The 19,696-nt window shown below is 42.5% G+C and overlaps 1 protein-coding gene and 1 long non-coding RNA gene across 3 annotated transcripts in view; both read left to right on the forward strand.

Moving 5' to 3' along the window:
* The window catches only part of RCAN3 (RCAN family member 3), a 32,646-nt gene extending 18,519 nt beyond the window's left edge, over positions 1-14,127 (forward strand). Inside the window, exons 3-5 of one of the 2 annotated variants that reach the window (XM_026517036.4) lie at positions 6,342-6,515; positions 7,709-7,880; positions 8,981-14,127. In XM_026517036.4, the coding sequence (XP_026372821.3) occupies positions 6,342-6,515; positions 7,709-7,880; positions 8,981-9,165 (531 nt within the window). In that variant the 3' untranslated portion in view covers positions 9,166-14,127. The remainder of the gene's footprint in view (positions 1-6,341; positions 6,516-7,708; positions 7,881-8,980) is intronic. The other variant, XM_057305343.1, reaches the window with a different exon arrangement.
* Positions 14,128-16,619: 2,492 nt separating this feature from the next.
* Positions 16,620-19,586, forward strand: LOC113268609 (uncharacterized). The gene is made up of 4 exons (XR_003321158.4): positions 16,620-17,672; positions 18,793-18,852; positions 19,076-19,160; positions 19,304-19,586. It is a non-coding gene; the product is annotated as an uncharacterized LOC113268609 (long non-coding RNA).
* Positions 19,587-19,696: the final 110 nt, after the last annotated feature.

Raw genomic sequence — 19,696 nt, forward strand, 5'->3', positions numbered from 1 at the left:
GCACAGCGCTCGGCAGGGCAGGAGAGGACGTGCTCAGTGGGACAGAGTTCTCTGCTTTTCTCCTTTTGTCTGCTCGCTCCACGGGTTTGGTCCATCTGCCCTTTCCTCCAGGGGGCCTTGCAATCTGCTCCTCTGTCTTCTCTGCTCTTTTCAATAAACAACCAACCTTCAGGCTAAAGAGAAAAGGCCATCGCTGCTGCTGGGGGACTGTCAAGATCTGGGATCTCATTAGACGTAGGGGCCCTGCCTGCCACCTGATCAGCTTCACTGTTACGGTGACAACTAAGCGTGATAGTGTGGTTGTAGGTCTCATTCCCCTCCTAAAGTAGTAAACTCTTTCCTAGGTGTTCAGAGGCTGGTGATTGGCCACCAACCTGTTTGAACACGGCCTCTGCTTTGGGCACACATTTTCTGTAAAGGCACAGACACACATCCACATCTTTTTTTCAACTAGCCGTGGAAGAAAAAAGAAGTTTCTTGAACCAGAATGACTACTGATGACTAAGGACGTGTTGTCCCAAGCAAAGATGGAAATAGTAGCCTTGCTGTGCTCCCAGCCAGGTCAGGGGCTGACACTCCTGTGTGAGGCTATGGCCCCGACAGCCTGTGCTCAGCAGTGCTGAGTGCTCAGGGGCCATCTCCACAGCTGGTCCACAGCTCACTCCGGTACCCAGCTCCTCCCATCCCCCTTCTTATTTTCCCTCTTTTTTTTTTTTCTTTTCTTTTTCTTTTTTCTTTTTTTTTTAATTTGGTGACACTCGCCTGTAGTAAAATGTACAGATCTTAAGTGTACAATTTGGTGAGTTTTGACAGTCTCTACCCATGTAGTCAACACTCCAGTCAAAAATCTTTTCATCCCCATCCTAGTACCAGTTTGTAGTTTGTTACCATCAAAAATGATTTTTCATCGGTTTCACTACGTTTCTTGTACATGGTGTAGAGGATATTATAGATTTGGGGGGGAGATCCTGGCCCCCTGAGAACTTATGTTCCAATAAGTCAGACTATGTATCTGTAAATATATGAACCATTAAAACCTAAAAATCAATACTGAACAGGTCATATTCCATATTTTCTTGATTTTTAATTCCGTTTCATGCCTCTTTCTGATCTGGAACAGTGTCGAGGGCAACATGAATGCTGTGGGCCAACAGTTGTAGAAGGTTTTCACATTTTCTGTGTGTTCAGCTCCCCTCTGGCACTTCTGAATTTGACAAGTACTCACATGGTCAGAGTTTTCAATCCACCCAGGAGCTCGGGGCTTTCTTCCTGGTAGTAGGCAGTGATGTTGAGGAGAACCAAAGGCACTTGCCTTTCCCCAGGTGGAAATGGAGGCCTCATCTCTGACATCCGCAAACCTGCTGGAGAGATGGAATTTTCTGTTTCAGATTTACAGACAGATAGAGAACATGAAAAATCTTTTGCCGTAGGACTCCAAAGATAATTTCACAGCTGAAAGGATTGAAGCATTGCTGCTTCTCGACAGGGAAATTGTTCTTAACATACAGACGTGGTGGGCTCCTCAGGCTCTTTTGTCCAAGGCAAGGGGTGCAACAAAATCATTTTCATAGTTTATTCCTCGGTGAAATCAATAAGCCTCGCCTTCGCTGCTTTGGGATGGGGAACAGAGGATAGGGCGGTGGTGTTTCCAGAAAGGTCGAGAAATTTTCACCTAGCTGCGACCCTCACCTCCCTGAAACCAACCTTCCCATGAGACCTTTTCTACTCTTCTCTCCTCATGACTTTAGGTGGCTTGTTACCCAGCTGCGAAGTACTTTTCTGGAATTCCCAAGAAAGCTGTTGGTTACATGTCGTCTTTACATATTTTAGATGCAAGGTATCTGTAGTCCTTTTTACTGCTGACTAAATACATGGGTGATTTCAGCATACGAACGCAGCTTCTGGTCTATATTTTGTGGAAAACTTCTGTAACGGGGAAAGCCTTAGGGATTAATTTTTAGGCAGAATTAAGTGTCTTATTCCTATAGATGTACCGCCCGAGGGGATACTAAGAGACCACCAGAAAAAGAGAATGGTCCATGGCAATTTGGATCGTCTGGGATCTTCCTTTTCTTGTCAGAGGCAAATGTGCAAGCATCACTCCTTAACAGGCTGGTGTTCATTTTAATATCATTCAAGAATTCAGAAACATATAAAAGTGAGTTATTTCTAAAACAATTTTAAGGAGAAAAGTAATAATTTTGTTAATGAAATACGTTTCTTGCCAGTTATTTTCAGTGCATGTGGATAGATTATGACCGCTCTGCAGTCGTCGGAACCCCTGTTGTGCTCACCCCGGCTCGTCAGGGGCAGCCTGCAGAACCCACCCGATGGTCCCCGTGGGTTCACACAAGGGCAGAGATACCAGCCAAGGGCTCTCACGTTGTTCCTCAAGGAAACAGTGATCCTTTTGCCTCCACATTAATTCTTTGTGTTCTCTACCGCGCCTCGCGGCAAGAAGTCGCACGTTTCTCAAACCGTATTATGCTCCGTGAAAGTGGGAAAGAAAGAGATCTCGCAAAACTTAGGAGAAGCTTACTGATTGGCTTTTGCGTGGCTTCATTTTTATATAATTCTTTTTTTTTTTTAAAGATTTTTTATTTATTTATTTGACAGAGACAGCCAGCGAGAGAGGGAACACAAGCAGGGGGAGTGGGAGAGGAAGAAGCAGGCTCATAGCGGAGGAGCCTGATGTGGGGCCCGATCCCATAACGCTGGGATCACGCCCTGAGCCGAAGGCAGACGCTTAACCGCTGTGCCACCCAGGCGCCCCCGTTTTTATATAATTCTTAATCCATTCACAGATATTTGAATTTAGAAGCAAGAGACCCATGGAACCCATGGCTATCACCTGCTTGTTACACTCAGTTACAGTATATTTCTCGAGTGAGAAAAAAATGTTTTGAAAGGAAATAAGATGTAATTAGCAAGTAGATGTTTCATTTTCTAGATAGGGTGTTATTGTAACTACAAAAAATTCACTGTCGTGGGAATTAGGAATAAATACATGGTCCTTTTACCCTCAGCAAGGGAAACTGTAATGTACAGAATGACAAAATACCAATATAAACCACGCTTAATTCGTTCTTCCCTACTTTCCATTTCCACTGCCTTCAGTATTGATATTTCTTTTCTTTCTTTCCTTTTTTAATTAAGTATTCTCCACGCCCAGTGTGGAGCCTAGCACAGGGCTTGAACTCATGACCCTGAGATCATGACCTGAGCAGAGATCAAGAGTCGGATGCTTAGGCGACCGAGCCATCCAGGTGCCCCTCAGTGTTGACATTTCTTCACTATCTCACGTGGGAACTTTAGTACTCATTTAGTATCAAAATGTGAGCATCCGCCAAGAATTAAATGAAGTGTAATTTCATAAAATCTCAATTCTCATTTTTTTAAAAAGTGACAAAGCCAACAACCATCTTTGAAATGGACGCTGAGGAAACTCTGAAATGTGCCTGGAAGTGTTAACAATTATTAGTATTTAATATATTTACCTGTGCACATTTATTTTTAAGAACCGATGTGCTATGTAAGAGTCCTTACTATATCTATAAATGTATTTGTCCATATTACTTTAATATGTAGAGATAATATAGTCAATAAGAACAGACTTGATCTTGAAAGTTCACCTTCCTTTGAAGCAGCTTAGGATACGTTGGAAGCCCAGCACTTAGCATAAAGGTCTGACATGCAGTTGGTCGCTTAACATGTATTTTTTAAAATGAATGAGCAAAATTGATATAATTTTTGAGCAGGTGATGTTTTCCGAATTATAAGGGATATTTGAACGTTAGAAGAATATATATTTGATCACAAATCATTTTATATTTTGTCAAACCGGAGAAATATTGCAAAGTGGTAGGAAAAGGTTCAAACTGAGAGAAGTTAACAAATGATTTTTACCTCAGTACCAACAGATAGTTGAAGGATCTTCACAGAAGTCAAAAACAAAGCTAATTTAGAGGTTCCTTTATTATGTTACCATTGGCAAGCCTAAGGAGTATTTCTTAAGGTATTGAGAATTTTCTCAGGTCGGTTTTGTTACATTTCATTTATTGAACTCTTGCATTAAAGTGACGAGTAAAGAGAATTTAATGTTACCATGCTGGTAATTGAAGTTAGCTTTTTTCGTTAGTCCGATTTATTAACAAATGGGAATAGGACCGTTTTTTCTCCTCAGCCTCAGAATGACTCCCTCTTTCCTGCTCTATTTCATCCCAGAACATTTAGGATGTATACACACACACACATAATTTTACTTTTTACTAAAAAATGCCATTGTTGTGGAATGACAGACTCCCAAATGAACCTTGAGAAGATTTCATTGTTTTGCGTTTGTAAAAGCCGGACCGTGGCTGTAGGATATTATGCCCTTTAGGGAAGGTGCTCAATGCACACTAGCATCTTTCATAGAAATTTTATCCAGAGGGGATAAATAGAAAAAAAAGAGAAAAACAAATTGAAAAGAAGGTAAAAAAGGAGAGAATATGAACATAGAAAATCTGAGAAAAGTAGATAAAATAAGATGGTAGACATCTAAAAATATCAGTAATCACAACCATGGAATAAATCCTCCGATTAAAAGCCAATGGCATCAAAAAGGCACATTTATATAAAATATCCCACCGAAGCTAGATCTCAGGGAACTCTGCCATCCCAGGCAGAGCCGGGATAGACAATTCTAGAAAATACAATCTAGAAAATACTCTCTACATTAGATAGAGTGATAGAAAAATGGTAGTGGTTGCTGGTGGGGAGGGGGCGTCTCATACATAAACATCGTTTGTGCTGAGCAAAGACTTAAATGTGAAAGGTAAAACCGTAATACTTTGAGAAAGCAACCTAGGAGAACATCAGTATGATCTCAGAGTATGGAAGGATTTCTTAAGGCACAGAAAACATAGAAGGAAGAAAGTGATAAATTCAGTAATGTTCAGATTTAAAACCTCTATTTCTAAACCAAAACCAAAAAAAAAAAAAAAAAAACCCAAAAGAAACCACCCACAATGAAAAAAGCTGGGAAGAAATATCTAATGGCCATTTAATTGACAAAGAATTAGCATCCCTGTGGAACTTCCATGACTCAATACAAAATGACAACCCAGTATAAAAATGGGCAAAAGATACAGACAGGTATGTCACATTTAGGGGAGTCCCAAATGGCCAACAAGCATGAAAAGAGGCTCAACCTCCGGGCACCTGGGTGACTTGGCCAGTTAAGTGTCTGCCTTTGGCTTGGGTCGTGATCCTAGGGTCTTGGGATCAAGTCCCACGTTGGGCTCCCTGCTCACCGGGGAGTCTGCTTCTCCCTCTCCCTCTGCCCCTTCCCCTGCTCCATCTCTCTCTCTCTCTCTCGTTCTCTCTCTCTCAAATAAATGAAATCTTAAAAAAAAAAAAAAAAAGAGGCTCAACTTCATTATTCAGAGAAATATGAGCGGTAGCCAAACTTAGAACCCATTTCATAGTCTCTGCCTCCCGTTGACAAAAAGTCTGTATCAAGTGTTGGCAAAGACATGAAGCAACAAGAACGTGTATCTGCTGGTAGGGAGTAAACTGGTACCAACACTTTGGGAAGCTATTGGGCGTTATCTCCTAACGTTAAAGATGTGCCAGCTCTGAGGCCCAGGGATTCCACATACAGGTATGTCCAGTCAGAGAAAATCGTGCATTTGGGCACCAGGAGATGTGCACGGGGGGTTCATAGCACGGCTGGAGCCGACAACACGAGGCAGTCCGGACCCCAGGGGTGTTAGATGAGCCGCGGTACGCCTCACAGTGGGACGGTCTGTAGAGCAGGCAAGAATGACAGCTACAAGGAAGAATCCTAGGAACAAAACGTAAGGAAAAAAGCTTACAGAAGTTACAGAAGAATACATGCAATGTGATTAAGTCCTTAGGGATACAAATGAATGTAAAACTCTAAAAAGCAAGGGAATAATAAGCCCAAAATCCAGACATGGTTACCTTGAAGGAGGAAAGGGAGGGGAGGGGAAAAACAAGTCTGGCACACTGGGGACTTCAACACGGTACAATGTTCTTGTTCTGTGATTGGGCGTGTTTGTATCTTTGTTTCTACCTTACATTTATTTCACAATACTTTACATTTATTCATTTTATAATTTGAACCTATACGATATTTAATGACGTTAATTACTTTTAAAGTAAGTGCAAATTGCAGAATTTAGCACATGACGGCAGGATCCCTGGTCTTGTACGCCTCGTCGATCATGAGTTCCATCCCGTTACTTACGTTCAGTGATTTAAATTTCCTTTGGCTAAAGGTTTTCTTTCTCCCCCCACCCCCCACCTCCCCTGCCCTGCCGCTCCTCAATTTTTAGGAGAGATTTGAAGCACTTTTCACTGTCTATGACGACCAAGTGACGTTTCAGTTGCTTAAAAGCTTTAGAAGAGTCAGAATAAATTTCAGCAAACCCGAAGCAGCCGCGAGAGCACGCATAGAGCTCAACGACACGGACTTCAACGGGAAAAAGCTGAAGCTGTATTTTGCACAGGTACTCGCGATGCTGTTCTCTCAGCCTCTTTGCCTCCATCCCGAAATGCTATCAGTCCTCTATTTTCTTGATGAGTATATATCAGAAGTCTTTGAAATAAACCATCCCAATCAGATATTAAGCATATTTGCCCTCCTCAACTTTGTTTTGCTTATGCTAAGCATTAAAGGACTTCATCTTTCTGGCAGCTTTTCTCAACTGGGGTGCCATAAGGATTAAGCCCTAACACCTTAGGATGGGGTAACTGGGTGATGGGCGTTCAGAAGGGCACGTGATCTGATGACACTGCGTATTCTGCGCAACTGATGAATCATTCAACACTACATCAAAAACTGATGTACTGTGTGTTGGCTAATTGAATTTAAATTAAAAAAAAAAAAAAAAGATCAGTGAATTGACTTTTCTCCTGTGCGTCTGGAATGGCACTCGGGATGTGACATCCTTGGGAGAATTGAGAAAGTAGTCACTGAAGTCGTTTCTGTGTTTTGGGGTTCAGGAGACACCCCCCCCCCATTGAGAACAGCTGCCAGCCTGGGGCTGATCAGGGACGCACGCGGCCCCGCGGAAAGGCTGGCCCAGGCTTTGCTGTTGAGGAGGAGCCTGGGGGTTACCAGGAATCCGCTATACTTGTTATTCTGATCCTGCCCGGGTAGCACCCGTCTCCTCAGAAGAATTGATGACATAAAGGCATTAGACCGCTACTCATTTATTAAGTGCACGGTTTTATTTTCAACAAAGCATTATGGTCTTAGCTTTCAAATTAAAAAAAAAAAAGAGGTTCGCTTATTGGCTCATGCTCCAAATGTAAATGGAAGTTGTCTGGATGTTTCTTGGTGGAGCTGCTCGCAACGGAGACGATGTAACCGCATCTGTTCTAAAACTGGAATTCAGAAAAAAAAATAGGTAAATAAAATTGGAATGCAGGTTTATTGCCATTTATTGTTTGTTCGTCTCCTTATCGGTTCCTGTTTTCGTTCGGGTGTCGTGTATTGGGCACGCGGGGCTCGCGGGCTCTGTGCCGGGCACCGTGTCCTGGGCGGTGAACCACACAGGCCCAGCCCCCGCCGCTGGGAGATGCAGGCTGCCGAGGGAAACTCTTGCGTTTTCTCCAAAGACGTGCAACAGTTAGCCTAACGATGAAAATGAAGAAACAGCCCCTCACACGCAGGTTTTGAGCATCTCCTTGCCCGCAGGTACAGATGTCCGGTGAAACACGGGACAAGTCGTATTTACTGCCGCCCCAGCCGGTCAAGCAGTTCCTCATCTCCCCTCCCGCATCGCCGCCGGTGGGGTGGAAGCAGGGGGAAGACGCAATGCCTGTTATAAACTATGACTTACTCTGTGCGGTTTCCAAACTGGGACCAGGTAACAAACGCTTACCTTTCCTGTTTTTTTCCCCAAGAAACTTTTGTATTAAAGACCGTATTCGGCGATTTGCCTTCTAGCCAACCAGCGGCAGCGTGATCAGAGTGGAGGACAAAGTCACGCAAACCTGGCTTCCAACTCTAGTGTTTGTTAACTTCGTGATCTTTTTTTTTTTTTTAAGATTTTATTTTTTTAAGTCATCACTACACCCAGTGTGGGGCTCGAACCCACAACCCTGAGACCAAGAGTCACACGCTGCACAGACTGAGCCAGCCAGGTGCCCTGCTAACTTTGCGATCTTGAGCAAGTTACTTAGTTTCAGTTTCTGAGCCCGTTTTCTCATCTAAAATATCGATCATAGTAGCTACCTTTCGGTGTGGTTTATAAGGATTAAATGATATATTCATGAGACTCAATAAACGTAACTGCCATTTCAACGGCTACACATCCTTCTAGTACATAACCCGCCGTTAGTGAACATTACCTTCTCCCCCGTCCCATCAAGGTACCAGACAGACTTCTACGTTGAATACTTATTTCAAGGAATTAATGGCAATACTATATTATTCCTTCCAAATTCTTCTCGTACAGTTATTGTTCATTTCTTCTTTTTCTTTTTGATTTCTCTCATCCCTTTAAAATAATCTAGGAATTCAGTGCCCGGCTGGTTCAGACTAGTTGTTCACCTGCAATAACCATATGTCTCTTAGAAAGGGATGCAAGAGGCATTTTGCGGGGAGCTGGCTTGGCGGTGTTTTTAGACATTAGAGCAATGTCATGGATGTGTGAGGTCCTGTAATGGAGATTGCTGCCTGGAACCTCACAGGTGTCTCCAGAGCGAAAACTGAAACCATTCCGAAGTGAAGCGGGTTCACTCCTACCGTCTCTAGAACAGTCATTAGCCTTTCCATTTAACTCCCGACCTCAGGGCTCCTCACCAGCTAACTTCTTCAAAGGGCAAAACTGTATAAGAACCTTAAAGGCCAAAGCAAGGTAAAGTGCTCTGATGTAGGATGTAAAAGCCAATAATCAGCACTTAAAATATGAGTAGAACAGAGTTTCAGGAGACAAACTCCTCTTTCTGCCGCTTACCTCCCTAGGAGAGAAATACGAGCTCCACGCAGGAACTGAGTCGACGCCAAGCGTGGTGGTTCATGTCTGCGAAAGCGAAACCGAAGAGGAAGAAGAAACAAAGAACCCCAAACAGAAAATTACCCAGACGAGGCGCCCCGAACCTCCAGCCGCAGCACTGGGTGAGCCCCAGACCTTCGATGGGGCGCTGTGAGGCCTCTGGGTGCGGTGCGAGGCAGCTGCCCCCGGGGCTCCGCACGGGAGGTCCGCGCCCTTTGCAGGGCGCTCCTGCTCGCCGTGCGTGGAGGTGAGGCTGGGTGCCGCCACGCACACCCACGCTGCGCACCTGGCGGTGGAGAGTAGCCCCTGATTTGACCTGTTCAGAATTTTAACAGATAGTCTGAACAGCACTTTAAACGAAAGGATCAGCCCCCAACATGTTGCAACTCTTGACCGTTTTTAAGCAGTGGCAGATTAGGAAATCTGTCAGATTCCTGGCTCCCTCCAGCAGTGTTCATTTCCCTGATTCCCTATAGCATGGGGTCCCCCCAAAACTAGAGCTGTAGTCCCCAAGTGCAGTACCATTTTTATGAACTCAAAAATAGTCTCACGATTGTAATAATCTAATGTGGGTATTCGGTTACGGCATAATGGCTTCCAGCTAATCGATCTGTTGACCAAAGGTGGTTCTTCAACATACATGAAATTTTTTGCACAAGAAGAGATCCGAAATCTAGAATAATTCATCGAGGGTCATTTTTCTCGAGTTGCTTTTTTCTTCAGCTTTGGGGAGGAAATGCCAAATTCACTTTGGCCGTTGGACTCAGGTGGCACAAATCTGTGTGCGTGTTACTCTCTTCCCTGTTACTCTTGCTTGAGAGAGGACAGTGCCGCACGGACCACTGTCCCTGATGCGTCGTCCCGCCCAGAGAACTGCTACTTCGGAAGCGGGGCCTGCCGCCCGTAAGTCCGACTGATCATGACCTCAGGGGGGCGCTGCGTCTGGTCTGTGACCGCGTGCTAGCCCGCCCGTAGCATCCCCAACTGTTCTCAGCCCCGGTTGAGTTTTTTCATGTTGTACCTGTTGTGTGTGTCATTCAGAGACTGTCAGTCAGAAAAGGTAATGATAAGATGTTCCGAAGACCATTTTTTAAATTGTCTATTTAAACATCTTCCAGTTTGCTCTGAAAGAAAAGGCACACATATTCTTTTTCTATGAATCAGGGAAAGCTGGGGGAAATCGAGATCATTCCATCCGTCAGACTTTGGTTTTGGTGCGATATTTTACCCAGGCCGACAGCTGGCGTTTCCCCTAAAACAGAGCTGTTTCTGGCTTGTTTCAGGACTGGGTAGTTGAAACTCCTAAAGCAGAAATAAGCACCTTTTTTCCTCTCCGTGGGCTGTTCAGACTTGGCGGCCCCTTTATAGAAAAGGCTCGTAACGAAGAAAACTTGGCTTTGCTCAAGTTTGCTTGGTTCCGCTGCCGTCTGTTCGCGGTGCCGTGTTCTGTGTGTCACGTGTCTGGAGCTCCCTGGTGCGCGTGCGAAGGGGCTGCACGTTGGACCTCGGACTGATAAACCAGTGCGGCCGGCCGCCACCGCCCAGAAAGAAGAATGCAGAAATTCATGGTGTCTGTACACGTTTGGTAACACGTTTCGTGGTTTAGAGGTTCTTATTATGGTAGAATTTATTTCTGAGGACTTAAACCCTATTGCCAAAAAAAAAGGTTTTCTGTTTTTCCTTGCACTCAAATACTCAGAGATGATAAGCTCTCCTGTTTATGTACGTCCACCCCTGCTCAGCCTCAATATAAATTCGGTTGAAATTCGTGATTCCGTAAGCAGCTTATGACCTTCAGATCGTCATTTGGCAATTTAACAGCCTCTTCGTAAATTTGCTGTGCACTCTCAGTTCACCGTTTTGCCAGTGTTTGATCTGATCTGGTTGCAGTAACTTGTCATTTGCAGAATGGACCCTGTAAGTCAGGAAATGTATGTATTTTCAACAGTTGCGAATTTTTAAATTTCCTTTTAGGTAATATTTATTCACTATAATTTTCTAAGTGATCAGAATCCATGATGTTTTATTGTTTGGGTGGGCTTTCCTGGTCTTCCTTCCAATTAAAGAATAGTCTATCCCTAACTCACATAACCTGTTTTTAAAGTCAAACAACGCAAATTACCTGCACATTTCTTTTTCTCTGTATTTATTTTTTTGAGAGTATTGAATAAATTGGAGAAAAACTTAAACCAAAATAAATACATATTAAATAATTACATAGTAAATACAAAATACATATTATTTAATATATATGTATATTAAACTTTTCTGAATGGAGAACATTAATATTTTCATTCTTTCTAGTATAATATTCCCATAAGGTGAACTCTTAAGAGAAGAAGTACTAAATACCCATTAACTTTTAAATATGGTGAAATCAACCAGGATCTCAACAAGTATTATGGTCTGTGTCCTTTCTTGGCTATTTCATATCCAGCTCATATAACCATCTTGTAAGAGATGAGTCTCATGTACTTTTTTAAAGTTCCTTTTACTAAGGTTAGCTACGTTTTTCTTTTTGGAAATTGAGTTATTACTTAGACTTAACTCATACTGTAGTAGCCATGTTCACTTTAGAAATCATAACTTCATCTTGGGAATCAAATTCTTCAGAGCATTGTGAGGAAAGAAGATGATAGTTTGTGTTAGGAAAAAAGCATTTGGGAAGGATAGGAAAATCCTAACACTTAATAAGGATAATCAACGGAAAGCGCAGTGCAGTGGTGCATTGGCTCCTATGTTCTAGGTTCTTCCGACGTACCCACCTGATGAAACTGGAAATAAACCCATTTAAAAAGTACGCTCATGTAGCATCAACTAGTTGAAGGTGCTAGGAGACAGAATCACTAAAAACAGTCCCCTTGCCTTGGGAGCTGAACATCAGGAGGAGAGCAAATGTATCTTCTTACGTTTTGCTTCTTCACGCTTTCTCACTAAACCTGGCCACAGAATTGAGAGCCCAGGAAGTTTTACGTTCAACATAAAGGCTTACATAGAACCTGGTGTGTTCGAGTCAGCTGCCGGGAGACAGGGCGGGAACAGCAGCATCCTTCTAGAATACGGTCATTTTGTTTCCCACTCATAGTAACTCCATGTCTTCAAAATGTGATAGAAAGTAAACAGATTAGAATTCCTCAGAATCTCAGTTACAGTGCCAAAGGCGACTTTGGAAATGACGTCATCTACTCGTGGGACACAGATGAGAAAAGAGAGATGACGCATCTCATTTCGAAGGCTACGGGGACTAGATTGGCATTCCCAACTCCCACGCTAGGCTTTTTCTCCTTTCTTCTTGCATCGGCCTCTCAGAAGCTGTGAATCTCTGTCATAAGAAAATAGACAAAAAAGGGGAAAAGAATTCTGTCTCCCCTGACGGGACACAGTGAATAAGAGACAGCTGATGAAGGCAGTGACTTAGATATGTCGTAAATGAAACTGATGTTCCGTGTTCTGTGTTTTTGTCATCATTGTACTGTTGGGTTGGAATTGACTTCAATAACGATATTTTGGTAGCCAGAAAAAGTGCTGACATTTTATGTGGACTTTCCTAGATTTTAGTAGTAATGAGATTAAACCATAAACAGTCATACTTGAGATGCGAGTGTAACAAAGCAGCATGACATCTAGGATTTGGAAATAGTTTGCGGTGGAATGTCGCTCACTCGGTGCTCGTAAAATGGAGCGCTGGTAAAGACTGAAGAACGACCCGTGCTTCGTGTTTTTATATAGACTCTTTTACAGACCGTAGCTTTATTCTTGAAAGGGAAGATCTCAAACGTAATTAAGCGGTGGAAAATGTATGAAATTCTCTGGTGCGTCCAAGTTCCCTGTCCACTCTCTTTTCTTTGGAGTCATAGACTTTCCTACCTATCACGCAGGTGAACTTGGTCAGCCTTCCTTTGCCCACTCACTGAGCTTCTTTTCTCCACACTTGCTTTTATATCCTCCTGTACAAGAGAAAACAAATATAAATGTAACAATATAGAGGAACAAAAGATGAGGGAATTAGTTGCCTCCTAGCTGGGGAGGGAAGTCCATTGGTATGGAAGCTCACTTTTTAAAAAGTTCAATTAACTTAAAGAATAAGGTTTATGAACCTTGTTCAACAATTTAGTAAATACTCAATTGTTTTATAGCCTCCCGTAGGGTATGGGCCCGCCAGATCCGCTTCATTGGAATGCCATTGTTGTCTCTGCCCAGGAATCAGGGGAAAATGTTATTAATTTGAAGAGTGTTGTTATTATTACCAAATACACAAGCCACAAAGCAACAGAAAATTGTAACAACTGCTAGGTTTTACTGACCAAAAAAGAGTATAAAAATGGTCATGTTCAAAATAGAAGTTTCCAGCCAAGGTTAAGAAGAACCAACATTGGGCTGGGTTAAAGTGTCTCCGTCCATTTAAACAGAAGTGTAAGGACCTTTTACTAAATTAGGCATGTGTGGTCTATCTTGTGAACTGTGTTTCCTTTTGAAGCAGAACCATGTCCTGCAGACTCCAGAGTTCCTGCATAGCTTTGACTGAATGTTCCTCCTTGTCATATGGAAGATCTCTACCTATGCAGAGAAGACATGTTTTTCCATATGGTTTTCGATGTAGTCCGCAGTCTTCCTGACCCACACTAGGGACTGAGGAGAGCTCCAGGTGGCTAGGCCCAAGGCGGGGGCCCCGGAGGGGAGCCGTCTACGTTCTGCTGTATCGTGCATGTCCTCCAACTTGAAGAGAAGTTGTTCGCTCATTTCACTTCTGTCTTCGTTGAAACCAGGAGGTGAATTTATAATTTTATCTGCACATGTTTGCGATCTCGTGTTATATTCTGGGGAACATTACTTTTCTGGTACTATAAGTTGTAGTGAATATTCATTGTACTTCGAAAACCTGGTCAGTAATTTGTGTATGCGTGTCCGTATTTTAGTGTGCCTGATGTGACAGCCGCAGTTTGTATAGCTCGTTCCTTGTCAACTTTGGCTCTCCTGTATTTTTAGGACATTTAAATGCTCCTTGTCCTCTCAAAGTGACAAAAGCAGAATGTAATTTTTTTGGAATCCTGTGATTACTTGTAACAAGTTTTGTTTTTAAAGCTAATAAAAATAAAAGTAGGGGTTTTTAAAAAAATCAGTCCGTTGAATTGAGTTCTTTGTAGTGTTTTCAATATGTATCATTTACATTTAGGTCATAGCACAAAAAAGACAGAAAAGTGAAATGCGATGTTTGTTCCTTTAACTAGATCCCAGGTGAACGTTAATACACGGAGCTGCGCCAGAGCTCGAGGTGCTGACTCACCGCCAACCCTGGAAATAACCACAGTGGTTTGAGTTCTTTATCAAGAGAAGTTTTTACCCTGCTTTATCCTCGGTTAAAAATTATTCATTCCAAGTAAAGGCTTATTTTCTGTCTTGGTTTAAAAAAAAAATCTCCAAATCCAAATATCGAAGCTAAAGAGGCCTGTAAAGGTTATCTAGTGCAGTGATTTTTTAAAAATATATACTTATTTTTAAGCCATAGAACTCTATTCTTTGTTCAGTGAAATCTTACTTAAAGTTTAATGTACTTTACCAACAAAAAGGTGAGCAGCTGCTCCCTTTGAAGGGGGTGAGGGAGAAGTGGGGACCCAAAGGGTATCCTCCAACCGCCAGCCCCTGTGAGAGCTCAGCAACACAGTTCCAAACACCAGTCTATCCAGCGGCCTCCCCGTCCCCACGCGCGCCTTTACCAGTAGTTGACCCAGGAGGCATCGCCCAATTCACACACATGGATAGTAGCTTCCCCGGGGACTAGAAACATAGTTTGCTGTCTCCGTCCCAGGTGGACCCTGCTCCACTACTCTGTTAAACTGAAATCTTTAAGTTTTCAGGAGAAAAGTGTTAGGATTCAAAGGTTCTTAGAATTGTCAGCGTTTTGTTTGTTTCAGTAACACACGCAGAGTAACCAGGGGCATTTCTCCTTTAACGGATGCTTTTGCCAGCTGTGCTCCTTGGCGCCGCCTCCAGGGGGAGCTGGGCTCCCAGGTCACCTGCTTCAAGGCCAGTTGGCATTCCTCCTGCAGAATGGTCTTGGCTTGAGATTGCACTCGAGCTAAGGATTCCTGGGCTGAAACAGCAAGTTGTAGAACCACTGCACATAACCTGAGGATAAAAGGAGTTTTTAAATGCAGAATAGAAAAATACAAGCGTAAAGGTTTAAGTAATTTGCCTCATTAAAATAGACCGACTTCAAAGTTGAATTCAACAGTGTATGTGTCAGAGTCCCATTATCACCAAGACTACATGTTAAACTAGATAGCAGGAGTGAGCAGAAATTCCCCTGCCTTCTCTGAACACATCACCGTAGGGTTCGGATCCAGAGGGAGAAAGTTTTAAAATTCGTGTACACATGGGCAACGTCTCAAATCTTGCTGGACTTCCCCCAGTCTTCGGAGAGATAGAAGGTGTAAATAAAAGTAAATTGTACATTAGGTATTTAGATAGTAATGTTATTTGGGAAAAGCTTGTGGTCGAAATGTTTGGAAAAGTTGAACAAACTGTATTGCAGTTCTCCTAGGACCTTAATTTGTGCATTCTGCATTTCCAAAAGGATATGCTATGTTTATCAACTCTAATTAGCTATGGAACCCTTTTGCCCAGAAGCATTTCATTGCATTGATGCTTGAGGAACATTTAGAAAAACATTCTACTAAAATCTTGGGGCCTGATTAAAGGGTAGGTCTGTGAATTAAAATTTCTTTTTTTTTTTTAAAGATTTTATTTATTTATTTGACAGAGAGAGACAGCCAGCGCGAGAGGGAACACAAGCAGGGGGAGTGGGAGAGGAAGAAGCAGGCTCCCAGTGGAGGAACCTGATGTGGGGCTCGAACCCAGAACGCTGGGATCACGCCCTGAGCCGAAGGCAGATGCTTAACCGCTGCGCTACCCAGGCGCCCCTAAAATTTCTTTATTAATTTCTCTAAGCAAGCGAACTATGAGATTGGGCATCAGAAGGATCCTTCCTGATTTAATGAATGGGACAACCAAGTTGATAAAACTATTCGAATCTATAAAAGCTCAACAGAGCTGCCAACTCCAAGAACACCTTAGAACAATCCGTGCCATTTCCTTATACCATCAATGACCAAAATATCAGAAGCAATAAGCTAACACTCCTAATTGCAACAAAATATTAGCATAAACAAACTTTCAAACTCGAATAAGGACTTGGATGATTTAAGTACATGCTTTCAAACGGGATAACTTCGTATTTTAGGAACGTCGAAGTTTTTCCAAATTATAAATGCATTGGAATCTCTGTCAATATTCCAGCTATATTTTTTATACTACACTTATCAAACTTACTCTAAAACTTGGATGGAAGAATAAAGAAACAAGTAGTTAAGAAAAACGTAAGGGGCGCCTGGGTGGCGCAGTCGTTAAGCATCTGCCTTCGGCTCAGGGCGTGATCCCAGCGTTCTGGGATCGAGCCCCGCATCAGGCTCCTCTGCTAGGAGCCTGCTTCTTTCTCTCCCACTCCCCCTGCTTGTGTTCCCTCTCTCACTGGCTGTCTCTGTTAAATAAATAAATAAAATCTTTAAAAAAAAAAAAAAAAAAGAAAAACGTAAAAAGATAAAAGATGGAGGACTTGTCCTGCCAAATACTAAGACAGCCTACAAACTCACATGAGTTTAATGCAAGGAAAGTCAAAGTTTCTTAAAGAGTAGAGACCTCCTGTGTCTACATGAGAAAATTAATGTACAATAAAGAGCCATCATAAATAAATAGAGAAAGGCCACACTGTCTAATTGGTGGTGTTGGGAAAATGGGCTTAGTAGATGTAGGTCAATAAAACTTCGGTTCCCCGTCAGACACAGCGCACAGACATGGACCCTAAGATGGGTTAAAGACTGGAATACGAAATGTAAAACTATTGAGTTAATAAAATGGTTTGTAGGAAAATGCCTTTGTGACCTAAAGGAAGGGAAAGACTCGATAAAACTTTAAAAAGCATAAGCTATGTGGTAAATGATTACATCACAATGAACAATTTAGAGTCCATGAAGAATGCCATGGACAATGCTGACAGACAACAGGGAGAAGATATTTTGCAATCTTAATATGGGATAAATAACTATAATATATGAGGTAGTTTGGCAAAGCCAAAGGAAAAGCAGCCCAATAAGAAAATGGGCTTAAGGATTCGAACAGCAATTGAAAGAAAAGTAAAGTAAGCCTGCAAGAAACGTTCAAACCCAGTAATCTGGTAAGTGTAATTAATGCAACAAGATGCCACTTTATACCTATTAGAGTCTCAAAAACGTAAAAAGCGAATAATGCCCAGTATAGCCAAAGGGTGGGGGATATAGGGCTCCTGATGTAACACAGGTGGGAGTGTAGACTGGTTTGGTAACTGTCTGGCCGTACTTAATCATATCAGTGAGAACGAAATCTCTGACCCAGCCGCTCTGCTCCTGGAGCATATAAATATCCCAAGGATATCCCAAAGGCATTCTCAGACAGGTCCGTCAGGAGACACAATGAGCATGTTTACTGCACCATTATTTACAGAAGCAAGCTGCTGTCCCCTCCTGGGAAATTGACACTACGGAGAACTATACGACAGAGCCGCCATATACCCAGCTACATGGATGGACCTTAAAAGTAGACCCGAGTGACAGAAGTCATCAGTGAGAGGTGTGTGAGATGTGTGTAATGCTGTGTTACATAAAATACATAGACAGTAGTACATGGTGCAAGAATATACAAATAAAAAGATAGACATTAAACACATACATACATACGTAAGAGGCATCTTCTGTGGCCCAACGATGATGATGTGCTGTGAGCTGAGAAGTCTGATTTGCTATTAGACTTTATATAATCTTTCTATAGTCATTAAAAAACTACTAATACCTCATTCTCTTTCCTCCCTTGAGTCTACATTAAGGTGAGTTTAAAATTGTGTGTTATTTTTCTCTCTTATTGCTCTAGAAGAAAAAATTTCGCTGTGATTTATTTAGGTGAAATCCAGAGTTTACTGGAGATGTTTATGCATTTTCAGATAAATATTTCAGAAAAATACCAGGTACCACCTGTTCTGTTGCTGGATGTGTGTCTATGAGTGCGTCCTCCAAGTCGTGCAGGTTCTTTCTTAAATGTACTCCCGTGTGGAGCGGAAGAAATGCACCCGTCCCGCACCCTGCCTTGGGCCACAAATTGGGGCATTACATGTGGTTCAACTCTAGATTCACCATCTCCTCTTGCTTCAGAGAAGTAATCAAGCTAATTCTTGGCCTAGTGCTATCCTCCTTCGATGTGTTTTTGCATAATTGAGATCTTTCATGGAAAAGTATACAATCTTCTGTCCTAGGAGATCTTACCAGGCCTCTTGGCCCCAAAGGAGGCAATCAGACCAAAAATGATTTCTCAGCGGTTGCCTGAGTGAATGAAAGGTCTTTGAGGAACAAATTTACTCATTTTCTATTACTCATGTCCTTGATACCTTTGGTCATTGCCCAGACTATTCATTAGAAATTTCTGGCAACTGTTGGAAAGTCTGGAACTTTTCCTTTGCACATGAGAGGCAGCCCCTGGGTGTTGATCTCCCTGTGCCACCTTCCTCCAATGTCAAAGACTTGGCTGCTTTTTTGTTCTGGGGTTTACGTATCAGGCACCCAGAAGATTAGGTGGAAATGACCCAGTCACCCAAGGGTGCTGAAGGGCACAGAACTGTAGCTGGGGCCTGTTCCCAGGATGGGCAGGTTATGGGATTGTGTGGGTAGCATCTTATCCTTCTCTCTGTCCCTCTGTACAGGGTGAACTGAATTCATCACAGAGCGGGGGAGCCCTGTCCGTGGCAGCCTGCACGGTTCAGGTAATAGTCTCTGCTTCTGTGGCATTTGTACCATTCACGGGGCTCATTGACTCCATTATGGGGAAAGGCCGGGACCTGGGGTCAACCAAGTTTGGGCATCTTGATGCTGACCAGCCATGCTTGCCAAGCGCTTCCTTACTTCTTGTGTCATTTATTCTTTTTTTTAATCCCCCCCCCCAGTTTTATTGAGAAATAATTGACATGGGTCATTTTTTCTTAACAGTTAACCTGTGAGGCAGGTCCTGTCCTCAGCTGGTCCCAGGAAAACCACATCTTCCAAGACTCAGCCTCCAGTGAAAATTCTTTTAGTGAGTTTGGTTTGTATTTTCTACTTCTAGACTACATTTCTTTTTTATAGCCAAAATATAATCAGGAAATATGTAATGAGGAAATATCTTGCTCTCCCTGAAGCAAGACTCGAGTTGGGGAGATTGTCTTTCATCCTGTTTAGGTTCCATGAATCCCCACGGTGGCTCCGGAGTCAGCCAGCTTGCAAAGACCCGCTGATGGCATCAGGCTGATACTAAAGCTGAAAAGAACAACAGGGTGTCGATGTTTGGAGGACATTCTTATCCAGGAAAAAAGACATTTGTACTTTGGTCCTGGTTATGGGTAACTTCAGATAATGCTGTTTTGCTTACAGCTCAGGCCCTTCTACAGGATGACCACCCTTTAAAAACATTTTCTTAAGAGATGAGGATTCCAGTAATAAAGAGCAAAACACGAAAAGTACAATAAAGCTAGCTTTAGATTATAAAATATATATTGTAGTATTTCGTTGATTTAAAAAAAAAAAGCCATACTTGCACAAAGAGGAAAGATTGGAAGGCTATACATGGAAATA

Source organism: Ursus arctos, unplaced genomic scaffold, assembly GCF_023065955.2.
Source record: "Ursus arctos isolate Adak ecotype North America unplaced genomic scaffold, UrsArc2.0 scaffold_32, whole genome shotgun sequence".
NCBI classification, from domain to species: Eukaryota; Metazoa; Chordata; class Mammalia; order Carnivora; family Ursidae; genus Ursus; species Ursus arctos.